The 19,367-nt window shown below is 46.2% G+C and overlaps 1 protein-coding gene across 3 annotated transcripts in view; it reads left to right on the top strand.

The window, feature by feature from the left end:
* The window catches only part of LOC139278942 (early endosome antigen 1), a 1,017,310-nt gene that overhangs the window by 886,785 nt on the left and 111,158 nt on the right, over positions 1-19,367 (top strand). For all 3 annotated transcript variants that reach the window (XM_070898220.1, XM_070898221.1, XM_070898219.1), the window contains 2 exons: positions 1,343-1,496; positions 7,639-7,806. In XM_070898220.1, coding sequence (XP_070754321.1) covers positions 1,343-1,496; positions 7,639-7,806 — 322 coding nt within the window. The remainder of the gene's footprint in view (positions 1-1,342; positions 1,497-7,638; positions 7,807-19,367) is intronic.

The raw sequence follows: 19,367 nt of genomic DNA, 5'->3' as shown, positions 1-19,367 counted from the left end.
CTGCGGGTGGACCTGAGGGGTGAAAACAACAAGCAATTACCCTATAGGTGCCATGGCAAAGGTACTGCTGGACAACGTGCTGGTGCTGTACAACCCGTTGCTGTTTTTCAACCCTTTTCAGGTGTAGATCGCCTTCGAGTGCATCGAAGATCTGTCGGAGGGTGAGTGAGGCCTGGTTCCTGGACGCGAGGGCCTCCGTAAAGTGGGTGGGAAAGCCCAGTAAACTCTGATGGTTGCTAAAAGCAACATGTGAGATGAGTCCCCATCCCTGCCCCTCACACGCCCTCTTCTTCCTCACAACCTCTTCTTCCCCACAACCTCTTCTCTACTCCACCCCAACCCTCCTCTCCCTTCCCACCCTCCTCTCCCCCCCCACCCTCTTCTCTCCCCCCCACCCTCTTCTCTCCCCCCCACCCTCTTCTCTCCCCCCCCACCCTCTTCTCTCCCCCCCCACCCTCTTCTCTCCCCCCCCACCCTCTTCTCTCACCCCCACCCTCTTCTCTCACCCCCCACCCTCTTCTCTCCCCCACCCTCTTCTCTCTCCCCCACCCTCTTCTCTCACCCCCCACCCTCTTCTCTCCCCCCCACCCTCTTCTCTCCCCCCCACCCTCTTCTCTCCCCCCCACCCTCTTCTCTCCCCCCCACCGTCTTCTCTCCCCTCCACTCTCTTCTCTTCTCTCCCCTCCACTCTCTTCTCTTCTCCCCCCCATCCTCTTCTTTCCCCCCCCACCCTCTTCTCTCCCCTCCCCCCCACCCTCTTCTCTCCCCCCCCACCCTCTTCTCTTCTCCCCCCCACCCTCTTCTTTCCCCCCCCACCCTCTTCTCTCCCCTCCACCCTCTTCTCTTCTCTCACCCCCCACCCTCTTCTCTTCTCTCCCCACCAGCCTCTTCTCTTCTCCCCCCCCCACCCTCTTCTTTTCCCCCCCACCCTCTTCTCTCCTCCCCACCCTCTCTTCTCTCTTTGACGCCCCCACCCACCCTCTTTCCTCCCCATCACCCCCTTCTCCACCCTCTTCTCCCCCCCAACCTTTTCTCTCTTCTCCACCGCCCCGCCCCACCCCTTTCTCCAAGGGAGGGGGGCCTCAGAAGTGAAAAGGTTGAGAACCCCTGTTCTAATCAACTGTGGGCCTGAGCTCTCCACGATGCTTTGTAATAATTGAGCATAAGGAACTAATACTTGTATGATAATGGACCTTTAATCTTTGCATATTGATATCCTAAAATGTCGTGTGTGACCTTGGGCGAGCATTCATGGGATAAAATTGTGCACTTTTATGAGTGGTTCTCAACCAGAGTGCCAACTAACATCCTTAATTGGATTCTTTTTTATTATTATACATAGGATGCAGATTGAAAAACTCAAAGCTGCGAATGCTCAGAATAAACAGAATCATGCAAGTGCAGTCATGGAAGGACTAAAGTATCAGCAATCTACCTGCAAGATGGAGATGGAAGTCAACAACAGCAGAGAGCAGATTAAAATGTTACAAGAGCAGGTGGGCGAACCATGTCTCTGACGTTTACAATCCCCACTAATCAATCTGTGTTCTGAATGAAGTTGTATATATGGAGTTCGAAGCATGCTTGCCTTTTCAGATACTTTCTATCTCTGATAAGAATGGATGTGAGTGAAATTTTTTGTAAGATCAACAATTAAAAATGTTACATGTTTGTGTTTTTATTTTTCTGACTGAAGGTTACTGTTGTAATGTCATCATGATTGCAATAGGTTCTCTGCAGGGAAAATAACTGATATTCACACTACAGAGTCCTCAGAATATTATGTGAAGTAGGTTCCCTTTAGAACAAAGGTAATTTTTTTGTTGCGATTGAACTTCCACAGTGTGCCACAGTTTTCCCTGCATTTCTGAAAAAAAGCAAGCAGCTGCCACCACCACCACAGTGACATTCACTCAATGGACCCAGTCCATAGAAGGCTAAAGCAGTCTTTTAACACCTGTTAATTTCTATATAATTAAATACATCACAAATGTAAAATGTTAATTTCCTTGTTGTTGAATATACTCAACATCCAACAACAACGTGTATTTATATAGCGCCTTTAACGCAGTAAAACGTCCCAAGGAGCTTCACAGCAGTGTTATAAGACAAAACAAATAAATTTGACACCAAGCCACATAAGAAGAAATTATGGGAGAAAGAGGTAGGTTTTAAGGAGCGTCTTAAAGGAGGAAAGAGAGGCAGAGAGGTTTCGGGAGGGAGTTACAAAGCTTAGGGCCCAGGCAGCTGAAGACATGGTAGGGCAGAATTTGAGGAGCGCAAATATCTCTGGGAGGTTGTGGGGCTGAAGGAGATTACAGAGCTAAGGAGGGGCAAGGCCATGGAGGGATTTGTAAACAAGGATGAGAATTTTGAAATCTATTCAGAAATAAAGAACTCGATCTTAACTCCTGGGCAGGAAACATAGAAACATAGAAAATAGGTGCAGGTGTAGGCCATTCGGCCCTTCGAGTCTGCACCACCATTCAATAAGATCATGGCTGATCATTCCTTCAGTACCCCTTTCCCGCCTTCTCTCCATAACCCTTGATCCCCTTAACCGTAAGGGCCATATCTAACTTCCTCTTGAATATATCCAATGAACTGGCATCAACAACTCTCTGCGGTAGAGAATTCCACAGTTTAACAACTCTCTGAGTGAAGAACTTTCTCCTCATCTCAGTCCTAAATGGCCTACCCCTTATCCTAAGACTATGTCCCCTGGTTCTGGACTTCCCCAACATCAGGAACATTCTTCCCGCATCTAACTTCTCCAGTCCCGTCAGAATCTTATATGTTTCGATGAGATCCCCTTTCATCCTTCTAAACTCCAGTGAATAAATGCCCAGTTGATCCAGTCTCTCCTCATATGACAGCCCAGCTATCCCTGGAATCAGTCTGGTGAACCTTCGCTGCACTCCCTCAATAGCAAGAACGTCCTTCCTCAGATTAGGAGACCAAAACTGAACACAATATTCCAGTTGAGGCCTCACTAAGGCCCTGTATAACTGCATTAAGACCTCCCTGCTCCTATTCTCAAATCCCCTAGCTATGAAGGCCAACATACCATTTGCCTTCTTTACAACTTGCTGTACCTGCATGCCCACTTTCAGTGACTGATAAACCATGACACCCAGATCTCGTTGCACCTCCCCTTTTCCTAATCTGCCGCCATTCAGATAATATTCTGCCTTCGTGTTTTTGCCCCCAAAATGGATAACTTCACATTTATCCACATTATACTGCATCTGCCATGCATTGCCCACTCACCTAACCTGTCCAAGTCACCCTGCAGCCTCTTAGTGTCCTCCTCACAGCTCACACCGCTACCCAGTTTAGTGCCATCCGCAAACTTGGAGATATTACACTCTATTCCTTCATCTAAATCGTTAATGTATATTGTAAAGAGCTGGGGTCCCAGCACTGAGCCCTGCGGCACTCCACTAGTCACTGCCTGCCATTCTGAAAAGGACCCGTTTATCCCGACTCTCTGCTTCCTGTCTGCCAACCAGTTCTCTATCCACGTCAGTACATTACCCCCAATACCACACGCTTTGATTTTGCACACCAATCTCTTGTGCAGGACCTTGTCAAAAGCCTTTTGAAAGTCCAAATACACCACATCCACTGGTTCTCCCTTGCCCACTCTGCCAGTTACATCCTCAAAACATTCCAAGAGATTCGTCAAGCATGATTTCCCTTTCATAAATCCATGTTGACTTGGTCTGATCTTGTCGCTGCTTTCCAGATGTGCTGCTATTTCATCCTTAATGATTGATTCCAACATTTTCCCCACTACTGATGTCAGGCTAACCGATCTATAATTACCCGTTTTCTCTCTCCCTCCTTTTTTAAAAAGTGGTGTTACATTAGCTATCCTCCAGTCCATAGGAACTGATCCAGAGTCGATAGACTGTTGGAAAATGATCACCAATGCATCCACTATTTCTAGGGCCACTTCCTTAAGTACTCTGGGATGCAGACTATCAGGCCCCGGGAATTTATTGGCCTTCAATCCCATCAATTTCCCTCACACAATTTCCCACCTAATAAGGATATCCTTCAGTTCCTCCTTCTCACTAGACCCACTGTCCCCTAGTACATTCGGAAGGTTATTTGTATCTTCCTTCGTGAAGACAGAACCGAAGTATTGGTTCAATTGGTCTGCCATTTCATTGTTCCCTATTATAAATTCACCTGAATCCGACTGCAAGGTACCTACGTTTGTCTTTACTAATCTTTTTCTCTTCACATATTTATAGAAGCTTTTGCAGTCAGTTTTTATGTTCCCTGCAAGCTTCCTCTCGTACTCTATTTCCCCCTCTTAATTAATCCCTTAGTCCTCCTCTGTTGAATTCTAACTTTCTCGCACTCCTCAGGTTTGTTGCTTTTTCTAGCCAATTTATATACCTCTTCCTTGGCTTTAACACTATCCTTAATTTCCTTTGTTAGCCATGGTTGCGCCACATTCCCAGTTTTATTTTTACTCCAGACAGGTATGTACAATTGTTGAAGTTCATCCATGTGATATTTAAATGTTTGCCATTGCTTATCCACTGTCAACCCTTTAAGTATCCTTTGCCAGTCTATTCTAGCCAATTCACGCCTCATAGCGCGAAGTTATCTTTCCTTAAGTTCAGGACCCTAGTTTCCGAATTAACTTTGTCACTCTCCATCTTCATAAGGAATTCTACCATATTATGGTCACTCTTCTCCAAGGGGCCTCGCACAACAAGATTGCTAATTAGTCCCTTCTCATTACACATCACCCAGTCTAGGATGGCCAGCTCCCTGGTTGGTTCCTCGACATATTGGTCTCGAAAACCATCCCTAATACACTCCAGGAAATCCTCCTCCACTGCATTGCTACCAGTTAGGTTAGCTCAATCAATATGTAGATTAAAGTTGCCCATGATTACTGCTGTACCTTTATTGCACACATCCCTTATTTCTTGTTTGATGCTGTCCCCAACCTCACTACTACTATTTGGTGGTCTGTACACAACTGCCACTAGCGTTTTCTGCCCTTTGGAATTCCGCAGCTCCACCCATACCGACTCCACATCATCCAGGCTAATGTCCTTCCTTACAATTGCATTGATTTCCTCTTTAACCAGCAACGCCACCCCGCCTCCTTTTCCTTTCTGTCTATCCTTCCTAAATGCTGAATACCCTTGGATGTTGAGTTCCCAGCCTTGGTCACCCTGGAGCCATGTCTCCGTGATGCCAATCACATCGTATCCGTTAACTGCTATCTGCGCAGTTAATTCATCCACCTTATTCCGAATACTCCTTGCATTGAGGCACAGAGCCCTGAGGCTTGTCTTTTTAAACACACTTTGCCCCTTTAGAATTTTGCTGTAATGTGGCCATTTTTGTTTTTTGCCTTGGGTTTCTCTGCCCTCCACTTTTACTATTCTCCTTTCTATCTTTTGCTTCTGACTCCATTTTATTTCCCTCTGTCTCCCTGCATAGATTCCCATCCCCTGCCATATTAGTTTAACTCCTCCCCAACAACACGAGCAAACACTCCCCCTCGGACATTGGTTCCGGTCCTGCCCAGGTGCAGACCGTTCGGTTTGTACTGGTCCCACCTCCCCCAGAACCGATTCCAATGCTCCAGGAATTTGAATCCCTCCTTTCTGCACCACTCCTGAAGCCACTCCTGACTAGCACGTGGCACTGGTAGCAATCTTGAGATTACTACTTTTGAGGTCCTACTTTTTAATTTAGCTCCTAGCTCCCTAAATTCGTCTCGTAGGACCTCATCCCGTTTTTTTACCTATATCGTTGGTACCTATATGCACCACGACAACTGTTTCTCCTGGCCCACAAGCAAACTTAAAAAAAAATTAAAACTTAACTTGATCGGTCTGTTCTGTTCCTGGTAGGTTGGCCTGACAGGTGTAATGTATTTGCTTCATGGGTTCTTTGTTTAAGAATTCATAGCAACACATTACTATTAATAACTAGTTGGTTTATTTGCAAAAGGTTTAACAATCACACTACACATTACCAGTTCATCCACCAGGCTCACAACCACCTGCCTCATCGTGGGTCCCCCAGCTGGGGTTTTATTGAGTCTTGTGAATGTCACGTGACTGACTAAGCCACTACCAACTCAACAGCTCTCCAACAATTTTGGTTGTACCTGTAAATCAAATGTCCCCTTATTGGGCCCAAATTCCCCCATGAGTTGCACTGTTTTTTTTGGCGTAACTTGATTTTTCTGGTGTATCTTTTTAGTTGCAAATATGGCCATTTAATTTGCGCCAGTGTAAGTGAGTTAGTTACGTTTTTTGTTAGGTCAGCTTTTCTTTCAAAAGGAGGCGTTCCCAGCCACTTACACCATTTATGCCAATTTGGCCAGAAAAAAAGTTGTACTGAACTAACTTAGGGCAGCGTATGTGTCCACTTTTATCCGCATAGAAAGACATTACTTACAGTTAAGGAATCGGCACAAGTAACTACATTTAAAGCACCACCAAGCACCAAACAAAACACAAAAAGTAATAAGCAATTAATCAACAAATAAAATAGAAAGAACCCTGCACCTAAAGCACCAAGACCAAAGTAATACGCAATCAATAAATAAAAAATAAAAAAATAGAAGGAACCCTGCACCTAAAGCACCAAAATCAATCAGTAAATAACAAATAAAAAAACTCCTACCTTAGGGAACACAGCGGGCCACCGATAAGGGGGCCCATTTGGCCAGGGTGAGGGACGGTGTGCTTCGGCCCCTACCACACAGCCTGCAGCGCGCGTTTGCAGAAACGGCCTGCGAGGAGCTACTGCACATGCGCGCAGACTCTAGCACGCATGTGCAGAGGGCCCGGCACTGTTTCCAGTGCCGGGATCTAGCTCCGCCCCCCCTCTTTGTTCTGCGCCACGCCAGCTGCACAGATGGCCCGAGAATCGGCCATGATCGCATGGATTTCTTTTGGCGCTGCTTCTGATGTAAAATGTCGGCAGGGGGCTCAGATATGCACCGAAAAAACCGGAGGGCCAAATTTGGGACCAAAAAATGGGCACTAAAACCAACAATTTAAACAAATTAACTTTTAACAATAATGGTTCAAACTAAAATTTGGTTGCTGGGGGTAATGATGCACCCCAGTCCCTCCGGTGCCCACCTCTCGCGGAAGGTCGCGAACGTACCGATGGACACTGTGTGCTCCATCTCCAGGGACACCCTGATTCGGATGTAACCACGGAAGCGAGGCAGGCAGTCGGGCTGAATGACCGCCCGCTGCCTGGACCGACTGATGGCCAGCTTGGCCACAACAGCTCTACAAACATGTGAGCATACTCACAGATGCATACGTTACAACAGGGAAGCTTTCATTGCTTATCCATTCAGGCCTCAGGTTAAAATAGCAGCTCGGTCCCTGATGTCACTGGAGCTTCATCTGCTTATTTTAATGAGGACCATACCAGCTTCGGACAGGTGTCCTTGCCGCCTGTAATTTTAAATTGCAGTTGGCCATATCAGGGCGGGAAAGGACTGGGTAAGTCCCTATGCTCCAGTTGAACTTTTCTCCCCACCCCCACTTGGGGTTGTTTAAATTTTGACCCCAGAGTTTTATCATTTAATGCAAATTATGTTTGTTTACTTCTGATTTTGCCTGCTTTTAGATTCAACAGAAGGAAGCCGAGAGCAACCGACTTCGAGAAGAATTAAAAGTAGAACAAACGAGACAACAGGAGTTGCAAAGGCAATATCAGAAATTGAAAGACCAAGTAGGAGAGCTAGAAAGAGAAACTGAAGATCTGAATGCAAGATTTAAAACCAATGCACATGTGGTAAGTAGAGAGCATTAAAATGTCTGCATCATCTTTTACAAGCACAGTGTATAATGTAAAGAGGCAGATATTTAGTGATAAAGATGAATGCAAATAATGGCCCAGAATCTGCAGTCGGAAGCTTCCCATGGGCAGATGCCTCCGACCGCAAAAACTTCTACGAAAGTATCTGTTGGTCCGGGGGTTAGCATCATATGCTCTTTGTGCACATAACTGAGCTGGCCCAACCTATCAGAGTAGGGGTATTCCCATTCATACTTACGGTGATTCCAGTATGAATGGGAATACCTCCAAAAACACACAAGCACTTAAGATAAATTTTTTAAAAACATCACATATTTAAAATTAATCATTACATTTTTTGAAAAATATATTTACATATTTTAAACGGTCTAAAAATAAACTTATCTTATTTAATAGGATTTTAAATGTTTAAATTATTGAAAAATATAGATTATTCTGTGCTTTACATGTCTTACGCTGAAAAAAAACCAGGCCTTGCACCTGCTTTTATCAGTCGTAAGAATTTGAAGGGCATTAGCTGGGCAAGAGTTTGGCAAATAGTCCAATTCTCCACCCACGGAGCCCCTTTAGTTTCGGAGGCATGTGATCTGTCAAGAGAATTCAAGCGAAGCGCATGCGCCTAAACCTGGAACTTGCAAGGACCCCATGGGCGCGTGTGCACCTCGTACGCGCCTATGGGTGTCATTTATGTATGCTTTGGGTTACTAGCCACAGGTGGCGCCACTGTCGGAGGTCACTGAGCTGTGCGCACTTGTGTGCGACCCAGGAATAAAAGACAAGCCATCATGTAATGTAATCACTTTGGGCCCTAATAAAGCTGAGCCAGGTTTGTACCTGTATTAGTTTACAGTATTCAGTCTATCGAGTTATTATATACATAACATTTGGCGACGAGGTAACTTATGAACCTTTGCATGCAAAAATGAGCTCAATTGGAATTCTGGAGAGATTCATGGAAGGAGAGGACTGGGCAGATTTTGTAGCTCGTCAGGACCAGTACTTTGTGGCCAACAAAATGGAGGAACCCACTGACGCAGTTAGGCGCAGGGCGGTCTTACTCACGGTTTGCGGTCCGAAAATCTATGGACTCATAAAGAATCTTCTCTCGCCTGCAAGTCCAACAGACAAGGACTATGAGGAATTGTGTGCTCTGGTACGTGACCATCTCAAACCAGAAGAAGGCATCATCATCTCACGATATCGATTCTACATACACGTTCGTTCTGAGGGCTAGAATGTGTCGGAATTCGTTGCTGACCTAAGACGTCTAGCTGGATCGTGTAAGTTCGAAAACGCGTTGGGGAACATGCTGCGGGACTTCTTTGTAATTGGCATCAACCACGAGGTGATCTGCGTAAGCGGCGGAGACGCTGGACTTGAGCAAAGCCATCATGATTGCCCAGGCATGCATAACGACGGACAAAAACTTAAAGCAGATATCATCGAAAATGGAACCCGGCAAGTACTGTAAACAAAATTGTATCGTCGTTTGGCAGAGCTGCATATGGCAGGGCCGACTCGACTGCATATGCAAAACCTGTGGCTGCCCAAAGTCCGCCAATGGGAATGAATCCGATTTCACTGTATTGGCATTGTGGGGGCAATCATTGGCCTCATCAGTGTCGGTTTAAACAGTACATTTGTAAAGGCTGTTCAAGATTGGGACATCTCCAGTGCATGTGTCCGCAACTGAGCAAACGTGCTGCGACACACCACGTGGAGGATGATGACCAGTGTAGCACGGATCCGGATATGCAATTCGAGATACCAGAGGAGGAAGTGTATGGACTGTATTCGTTCCTAACAAAGAGCCAACCGATAATGATTAATGTGAAACTTAACGGTGTGCCGGTACCGATACAATTGGACATGGGTGCGAGTCAATCAATAATGAGCCAGAGGACATTCGACAAGCTGTGGGATACTAAGGCTGTGAGGCCTATGCTGAGGCCAGTCAATGACAAGTTGCGTACGTACACTAAAGAACTCAACGCCGATTGGCAGTGCAGTAGTCAAGGTGTCGTATGATGGTGCGGTTCATGATTTACCATTATGGATTGTTCCAGCCAATGGTCCAACGCTGTTCGGCAGGAACTGGTTAGAAAAAATCAAATGCAATTGGAACGAAATCAAAGCGTTATCGTCGGAGGATGATACTCCATGTGCTCAAGTGCTGAGCAAGTTCCCCTCGCTGTTTGAACCAGGCATCGGCAATTTCACGGGAGCCAAGGTGCAGATCCACGTGGACTCGGATGCAAGACCCGTCCATCGTAAAGCTCGGGCAGTTCCGTACATGGTGAGGGAGAAGGACAAAATCGAACTGGACAGACTCCAGCATGAAGGGGTCATATCACCGGTCGAATGTAACAAATGGATCAGTCCCATTGTTCCTGTGTTAAAGAGTGATGGCACTGTCAGGATTTGTGGAGACTACAAGGTTACGATCAACCAAGTTTCGAAACAGGATCAATACCCATTACCAAAGGCTGATGACCTGTTTGCAACGCTAGCTGGGGGAAAGTAATTTACTAAACTGGATCTGACGTCGGCCTACATGACACAGGAGCTGGTCGAGACGTCGAAGAAACTTATGTGCATCAACATTCATAAAGGACTGTTTATCTACAACAGGTGTCCTTTCGGAATTCGCTCGGCTGCAGCCATATTTCAGAGGAACATGGAGAGTCTACTGAAGTCCGTCCCTAGAACCGTCGTGTTCCAAGATGACATCCTGGTCACAGGTCATGACACCGCCGAATATCTGAACAACCTGGAAGAGGTTCTACATTGTCTGGATAAAGTGGGACTCAGACTGAAACGTTCGAAGTGCGTCTTCATGGCACCGGAAGTCGAAATTGCTGCTGATGGCATCAGGCCTACAGACTCGAAAACCAAGGCCATCAAAAATGCACCCAAGCCTCAGAATGTGATGGAGCTGCGTTCGTTCCTTGGTCTACTCAACTACTTTGGTAATTTCCTACCAAGATTGAGCACTTCATTAGAGCCACTGCACATGCTGCTAAGAAAAGGTGACAACTGGGTTTCGGTGCATCTCAAGATAGAGCTTTTGAAAAAGCTACAAATCTGCTTTGCTCTAACAAGCTGCTGGTACATTATGATCCGTGTAAGCGTCTAGTATTGGCCTATGATCCTTCGTCATATGGAGTTGGTTGTGTACTCCAGCAAGCTAATGAGTCGGGTAAACTGCAACCTGTTGCGTATGCTTCTAAAAGTTTGTCAAAGGTGGAAAGAGCCTACAGCATGGTAGAAAAATAGAAAAATAAGCAATAGCCTGTGTGTATGAGGTTAAAAAGATGCATTAGTACCTGTTTTGTCTTCGGTTTGAACTGGAAACAGATCACAAACCACTCATTTCCTTGTTTTCAGAAAACAAAGGTATCAATACCAAACCAATGCATCGCCCCACATTCAGAGGTGGGCGTTGACATTATCTGCCTATGATTATGTCATTCACCATAAACTTGGCACTGAGAATTGTGCTGATGCACTGAGCCGTCTGCCATTGCCCACACCGGAGGTGGAGACTCCACAACCTGCAGACCTACTGTTAGTTAAGGATGCTTTTGAAAGTGAAGGAACTCCTGTCACGGCTCAACAAGTTAAGACCTGGACCAGCCAGGACTCGATATTATCGGTTGTGAAACATTGTGTCCTTAGTAGTGATTGGTCTGCCATACCCAAGCAAATGGGTGATGAGACCAAACCTTACAACCGTCGCAAAGACAAACTATCCATTCAGTCAGATTGTTTACTGTGGGGTTATGCCTAAGAAAGGCAGAGAGAAATTTGTACATAATCTACATAGCACTCATCCAGGTATTGTCATGATGAAAGCCATTGCCAGGTATCATGTATGATGTCCTGGAATTGACCCTGATCTGGAATCATGTGTGCATCAGTGCAACACTTGCATGCAACTAAGTAAAGCACCAGCGAAATCGCCGCTGAGTCTGTAGTCGTGGCCATCCAAACCATGGTCTAGGATCCACATTGACTTTGCAGGTCCCTTCCTGGGAAAGATGTTTTTAGTTGTGGTAGATGCATATTTCAAGTGTATAGTACTCATTTAGTACCTTAGCCATACCCTCTGCTTCCATTCGTAGGTCTCCTTTTTGGTCCGAATCGGCCCCACCCCTCTTCCTACCCGTTTACTATTTATATGCCTATAGAAGACTTGGATTCCCTTTTATATTTGCTGCCTTTCTGCTCTCATAACCTCTCTTTGCCCCTCTTATTTTCTTTTTCACTTCTTCTCTGAACTTTCTATATTTAGCCTGATTCTCAGATGTATTCGTGAGCTGACATCTGTCATGCGCGCTTTTTCCGCTTCATCTTACTCTCTATCTGTTTCATCATTCAGAGAGCTCTGACTTGAGTGGCCCTGTCTTTTCCCCTAATGGGAATATACCTCAACTGTACCCGAATTATTTCCTCTTTAAAAGCAGCCCATTGTTCCACTACCGTTTTGCCTGCCAATCTTTGATTCCAATTTACCCGGGCCAGATCCATTCTCATCCCACTGAAATTTGCCACCCTCCAATTAAGTACTTTTACTCTAGATTGCTCCCTGCCATTTTCCATTGCTAATCTAAACCTTATGATACTACGATCACTGTTCCCTAAATGTTCAACCACTGACACTTGCTCTACTTGACCTTCCTCATTCCCCAGAACCAGATCCAGCAATGGCTCTTCCCTCGTTGGACTAGAAACACACTGATCAAGAAAGTGCTCCTGAACACACTTCAGAAATTCTTCCCTGTCTGCCCTTTACACCATTACGATCCCAGTCTATATTAGGATAGTTGAAGTCCCCCATTATCACTACTCTATAGTTCTTGCATCTCTCTGTAATTTCTCTTAAGTTTGCTCCTCCATATTTTTTCCACTAGTTAGTGGCCTATCGAATGCACCTCTATTGTATATTAACTCTAACCAATAGATTCTGCCTTTCTCTCCTCTAGGATATCCTCTCTCTCCAGCACTAACATTCTCCTTAAGCAATACTGCTACACCAACACCTATCTTTCCTTCCCCATCTTTCCTGAACACCCTATATCCAGGAATTCCCAATCCTGCCCTTTTTTGACCCAGGTCTCCATTATTGCCACGACATAATATTCCCATGTGGCTATTTGCATCTGTAGCTCACCAACCTTGTTTACATACATACATTGTAAACCTATTTTAAACCATTCTCTGTTCTCTCTTAGTCTGACCCAACCTAATATCTTAGTATTTCTTACTTTAGTGCTATCTGTCTCTCCCAATCCTTTGTGCTCTTGTTTCTCCTTTCTAATGCTACATCCTGGTGCCCATCCCCCTGCCAACTTAGTTTAAACTCTCCCCAACAACACTCACAAACCCTCCCACGAGGATATTGGTACCGACTCTGTTGAGGTGCAACCCGTCTGGCCTGTACAGGTCCCACCTCCCCCAGAATTGTCCCCAATGTGCCAGGAATCTGAAGGCTTCACTCCTGCACCATCTCTCCAGCCACGCATTCATCTGCTGTATCCACCTATTTCTAAGCACTCGCGCGTGGCACCAGGAGTAATCCAGAGATTACTACCTTTTGAAGTCCTGCTTTTTAAACTCTTTCCTAGCTCCCTAAAATCTGCCTGCAGGATCTCATCCTTCTTTCTACTTATGTCGTTGCTACCAATATGGACCACGACCTCTGGCTGTTCACCCTCCCCCCTCAGAATGTTCTACAGCAGCTGAATCCCTGTGGTGAAGGTACTCCCACAGTGCTGTTAGGGAGGAAGTTCTAGGATTTTGACCCAGTGATGATGAAGGAACGGCGATATATTTCTAAGTCAGGATGGTGTGTGACTTGGAGGTGATGGTATTTCCATGTGCCTGCTACCCTTGTGCTTCTAGTTGGTAGAGGTCACGGATTTGGGAGGTGCTGACGAAGAAGCCATGGCGAGTTGCTGCAGTGAATCTTGTAGATGGTACACACTGCCACCACGGTGCGCCAATGCTGCAGGGAGTAAATGTTTCAGATGGTGGATGGAATGCCAATCAAGCGGGCTGCTTTGTCTTGGATAGTGTCAAGCTTCTTGAGTGTTATTGGAGCTGCACTCATCCAGGCAAGTGGAGAGTATTCCATCACACTCCTGACATGTGCCTTATAGATGGTGCAAAGGCTTTGGGGAGTCAGGAAGTGAGACACTCGCCACAGAATACCCAGCCTCTGACCTGCTCTTGTAGCCACAGTATTTATGTGGCTGGTCCAGTTAAGTTTCTGGGCAATGGTGACCCCCAGGATGTTGATGGTGGGGGATTCAGCGATGGTAATGCTGTTGAATGTCAAGGGCCGGTGATTCGACTCTCACTTGTTAGAGATTGTCAATGCCTGGCACTTGTGTGGCACGAATGTAACTTGCCACTTATCAACCCAAACCTGAAGGTCATCCAAGTCTTGCTGCATGTGGGCATGGACTGAGGAGTTGTGAATGGAACTGAACACTGTGCAATCATCAGCGAATATCCACACGTCTGACCTTATGATGGAGGAAAGGTCATTGATGAAGCAGCTGAAGATGGTTGGGCCTAGGACACTGCCCTCAGGAACTCTTGCAGCGATCTTCACAACCATCTTCCTTTGTGCTGGGCCTGACTCCAACCAGTTTGTCCCCCCTAATTCCTATTGACTTTAATTTTATTTGGGCTCCTTGATGCCACACTCGGTCAAATGCTGCCTTGATGTCAAAGGCAGTCACTCTCACCTCACCTCTAGAATTCAGCTTTTTTGTCAATGTTTGGAGCAAGGCTGTAATGAGGTCTGGAGCCGAGTGGTCCTGGTGGAACCCAAACTGAGCATCAGTGAGCAGATTAAGTGCCGCTTGATAACATAGTAGACTGATGGGGCGTTAATTGTCCGGATTGGATTTGACCTACTTCTTATGAACTGTAGCTCTGTCATCGAGCCTGTGTCTGTGCACACACAGAGGCTGAAATCCAGGACATAGTCGATATATTTACCGAGGCGTATGAAAGCATGGGCCTTACGCTAAACATTAATAAGACAAAGGTCCTCCACCAGCCTATCCTCGTCGCACAGCACTGCCCCCCAAACATCAAGATCCACGGCGTGGCTTTGGACAACGTGGACCACTTCCCCTATCTCGGGAGCCTCCTATCAACAAGAGCAGGCATTGATGATGAGATCCAACACCACCTCCAGTGCACCAGTGCAGCCTTCGGCCGCCTGAGGAAAAGAGTGTTTGAAGATCAGTCCCTCAAAACTGTCACCAAGCTCATGGTCTACAGGGCCGTAGTAATACCCGCCCTCCTTTATGGCTCAGAGACGTGGACCATGTACAATAGACACCTCAAGTCGCTGGAGAAATACCACCAGCGATGTCTCTGCAAGATCCTGCAAATCCCCTGAGAGGACAGACGCACAAACATTAGTATCCTCGTCCAGACCAACATCCCCAGCATTGAAGCACTGACCACACTTGATCGGCTCCGCTGGGCAGGCCACATAGTTCGCATGCCAGACACAAGACTCCCAATGCAAGCGCTCTACTCGGAACTCGTCCACGGCAAACGAGCCAAAGGCGGGCAGAGGAAACGTTACAAGGACACCCTCAAAGCCTCCCTGATAAAGTGCGACATCCCCATTGACACCTGGGAGTCCTTGGCCATAGCCCACCCTAAGTGGAGGAAGTGCATTCGGGAGGGCGCTGAGCTCCTCGAATATCGTCGCTGAGAGCATGCAGAAATCAAGCGCAGGCAGCGGAAGGGCATGCGGCAAACCAGGCTCCCTGCCCACCCTTTCAACGATTATCTGTCCCACCTGTGACAGAGACTGTGGTTCTCATATTGGACTGTACAGCCACCTAAGAACTCATGCTAAGAGTGGAAGCAAGTCTTCCTCGATTCCGAGGGATTGCCTATGATGATGAACATGATCAATAGTCAACGGCAATGACAAGACATCCTTATCCATGGCTACTCAAAATAGTAGACTCCATTACACTTGCCCTCAGACTGTGCTGGATGTTTGGCATATCCTGTAATAACTGCAAAACACTGGTGCTCAGATACCTATACCGTCCTTTTTTAAATTCAAGCCCTTTGAGATCCAAATTCAAGGGTTCTGCACCTGAGGAAGGACATAAGCTGGCTCCCCAGCCAGCAGCTTCCACTGCCCTCCACTGCTACAGCCGTCTACTGCTCCTCACGCATGCTTTGTGTATCATCCAGCAGATGCTCCTGTAACTCATCATCTAAATTCCCTGAGGTGGTAGTACCTGTGCTGGTGCTTGCATCAGAAGGAATGCTGTGATGTGCTAGCTTTTGAGCCACTGGCACACAGCACTGAATCCTGTAGCATACCTATATAAAGTAAAAAGGAACATATGTGTTAGGATTCTGGTTACATGACACCCCTTCACATATTGCTTAGATGCAAATTTACAATATTACATGCCATTGTAGCCGAGTGTCGGCCGGTGAGGCAATGCATGAGTTTCAAGAAAGAACATGAAGGAGATCGTACTTGCCTTAAGCTGTAGCCTGTAACTTCACCTTTTCCCGTTCAATCTATGTCCTCTGGCCCAGTGATCACCAAAATGCATTCAAGGACCTGGTACGTTGCCCTTCCAAGTCCCGTCTACACTTTTTTGTTACTCGATTACTTGGCCAATGAGCAAAGACCAGAGTTGAGGAATACAAGTGTCAGGAGCACATATAGTGGTCACCCTGCAACTCATCATAGGGTGTCATTATGTGCACATGCAGCAAAATTCAGAAGGAATGTTTTTTTGGGTGATGGATGTGAGCATAGGAACAGAGCTAAATTACTGCTTTACAGTGTGCCCTGCTGCAGAATGGGCATGCATGGTAACCGTTCAAAAGACTGTATGAATGTGTTACGTAGGAAGTATTTTGTAGCACACATACTTTTCCCACCTACTTAGTATAAAGTAATGCTGTGGAAACTTACCTTAGTTGATCTTGTGAGATCCCTGACCTTTTTCTTTACTTGCAGCTATGTCTTTAGGATGGGAGAGAGAGGACTGACGTGCCGTGCCATTTCTTCCCAGACATTCTGCTTGTCAAACAAGCCCCGAGTCCTCTGCTGTGTTTCCTTCACCAACATCTCTGTGGATGCATCAGTGAAAAATGCTGCTTTGCTCAGCCTCTGCTCCATTTTCCTGATTGCACAGAAATTTCTTCCCCAACAGCTGCTGTAAGTCTCCAAGTCCCTAACGCAGTACAGGCTTCCAATGACAAACAATATTCACACTACAAGCTCACTATAAATATTTAACTAGGCCTGACCCTGCAAAGTTTGGTGGGATTAGACGTCCCATTCTGCAGCCACCAATGCTGCTCCATTCCGTTTCTCTCCCATACATTCCATGAACTTCTCAGAAAATTCTCATTTCTAAGCGTTTACATTAACAATTGTGATGCGGTAACACCTATTTGTCTAGAAACATTTATTTGCATCTATTATTTTGATATTGATAACAGCGTAGAATTACCATAGCTGTCAATGTGCACTGTGCTCCCCTAATATTAAATATATGTTTGAACAGGTTGCTAAAGGTTAACCAAATAGATGTAAAAGTCAGTAACGAAAACCTCTGGTCTCAAACGCATGCTTACATTTAACTGAAATAATGAATACTGTACTCTGTAGAATAGATCTGAATATATTTTAGTTTGGTTTCTGAAATGAGACATATTGAAGCCTTCAGTGGGACAAATCCAATCAGATATTTTCAAAATGGCAGTATTTGGGTAAATGTATCCTGAACTATGTTGTATTCTGCAAATCAGGAACACATAGCACTGTGGTGAAATGCCCTGCCCATGTGAATATGTTCTCGTTATTCCAGTCAATCTGAATTTTTTTTTGACAGTCTGTTTCGAAAAAACTCACAACAGCACTGTGGGGCTGAAATTTAGTAGCGCAAGAAAGCTGGTGCACCTATGATTTTTTTTAAGTTCTTACCTTTCGGGGTCCATGATGTGGTTGGATGATGATTTTCAGGATTTTAAAAAATTTTCAACATCCCAAAGGAAATCGGTCATAGTGGGGGCAGGAGATAGACAGGAAGACAGGCTGAGGGGCTGAATTTGGGTCGGGACCGGGACTCCACCGCTGTCAATCAGTGTTGGAGTAGTGATGACGTCACAGCGCATGTGCGTCACCACGATCTCTCCCCTCCGTTAAAGGGGAGAGAATCTGTCAGTTTTCATCTTCAGCCACTGGGCCACCAAGGAAGGTTTCAGCCAGGCCAGTGGCCTGGCACCCACGAGGGGGCGCCAGGCTTCCCGTTGGCGGCCCGGCCGAACCCATGGGCACTATCTTGCCGACCGATCGGGAAGTCGGCTGGCAAGATTTATTCCACGGTGGCCGCAGCAGTGGGCCCTCCCCTTGAAGTGCTGCCGGGCCGCACTCACTGGGGATAAGGTGCACCAACACAGAAAGTTGTCGGGGGCACCGCGCAGCGGGGGATTGAGTTTTCAATCTAAATTTTGGTTGGTGGATTTTTAAGGTGAGGGAAAGCAGCAGTGCGCATTCTGATGATGCGTTTGTAGCGTTCATCAGCATTGAGCGGTATCGGGTCGGACCTGAATTTGGGTCGGGTCGGCCAGTTGACCACAAAGCGGCGGCCACAGGATTCCGACGCATGGCCGCCGCTAACGGACAGTAACAGGTCTCTGAGACCCTGAATTTCGGCCCCAGTGTGTCTTCCATAATAATTCTATTTTGACCATAGGCTGTCGTGCAGCATTTTACATCCATGAGTTTTGCAATTTGCATCGATTTACAACACAACAGAAACTGATGGTTGCAAGATTTTTGAATGTTGTGAGTATTATGCTCATAATAAAGTAATGTAACAAAGTACTGTGGACATAAGTAAGTGTGGCCTTAGCTCCTTTGTTCAAACTCCACAGTGTTGGTACAGCATGGGAGGCCTGCTTATATGCAGTGCTCCCAAGGGATGCTGGGATCCCTTGGGACTCCAACAGGTAGGCCCTCTAGTAGCGGTATCATACAGGTTACCTAGGGTTGCATACATAACATCACTCCCTCCCAAAGTCAATAGTACACTTATTTACAGGGTGAGACGATCTGGGGCTTTTCGCTCCCTTGTCGATCGTCTCAGTATAAATGCAGGTGTGGGTGAGTTGGTTAGTTCTTCGCTGAGCGGTTGGGCAGCCAGCCTTGCCGGGCTGCTGGGGATGGTGAGTTCAGCTTCGTGGTCGACCATGATGTCGGTTGCCACTTGTGTGTGTGTTGGAGGGTCAAAGTTGGTGGTGTCCTCTTCAGGTTGCTCGTGGCTGTTTGTGAATCACAATTTGGTTTGGTCCAAATGCTTTCTGCAAGTTAGTCCATTAGCAAGTTTGACCTGAAACACCCTACTCCCTTCTTTGGCTATGACGGTGCCAGCAAGCCATTTGGGACCATGTCCATAGTTGAGTACAAATACAGGGTCATTGACTTCAATATCGCGTGACAAGTTTGCGCGATCATGGTA

Source organism: Pristiophorus japonicus, chromosome 13, assembly GCF_044704955.1.
Source record: "Pristiophorus japonicus isolate sPriJap1 chromosome 13, sPriJap1.hap1, whole genome shotgun sequence".
NCBI lineage: Eukaryota > Metazoa > Chordata > Chondrichthyes > Pristiophoridae > Pristiophorus > Pristiophorus japonicus.
This window is presented reverse-complemented; position numbering and strand designations above follow the sequence as displayed.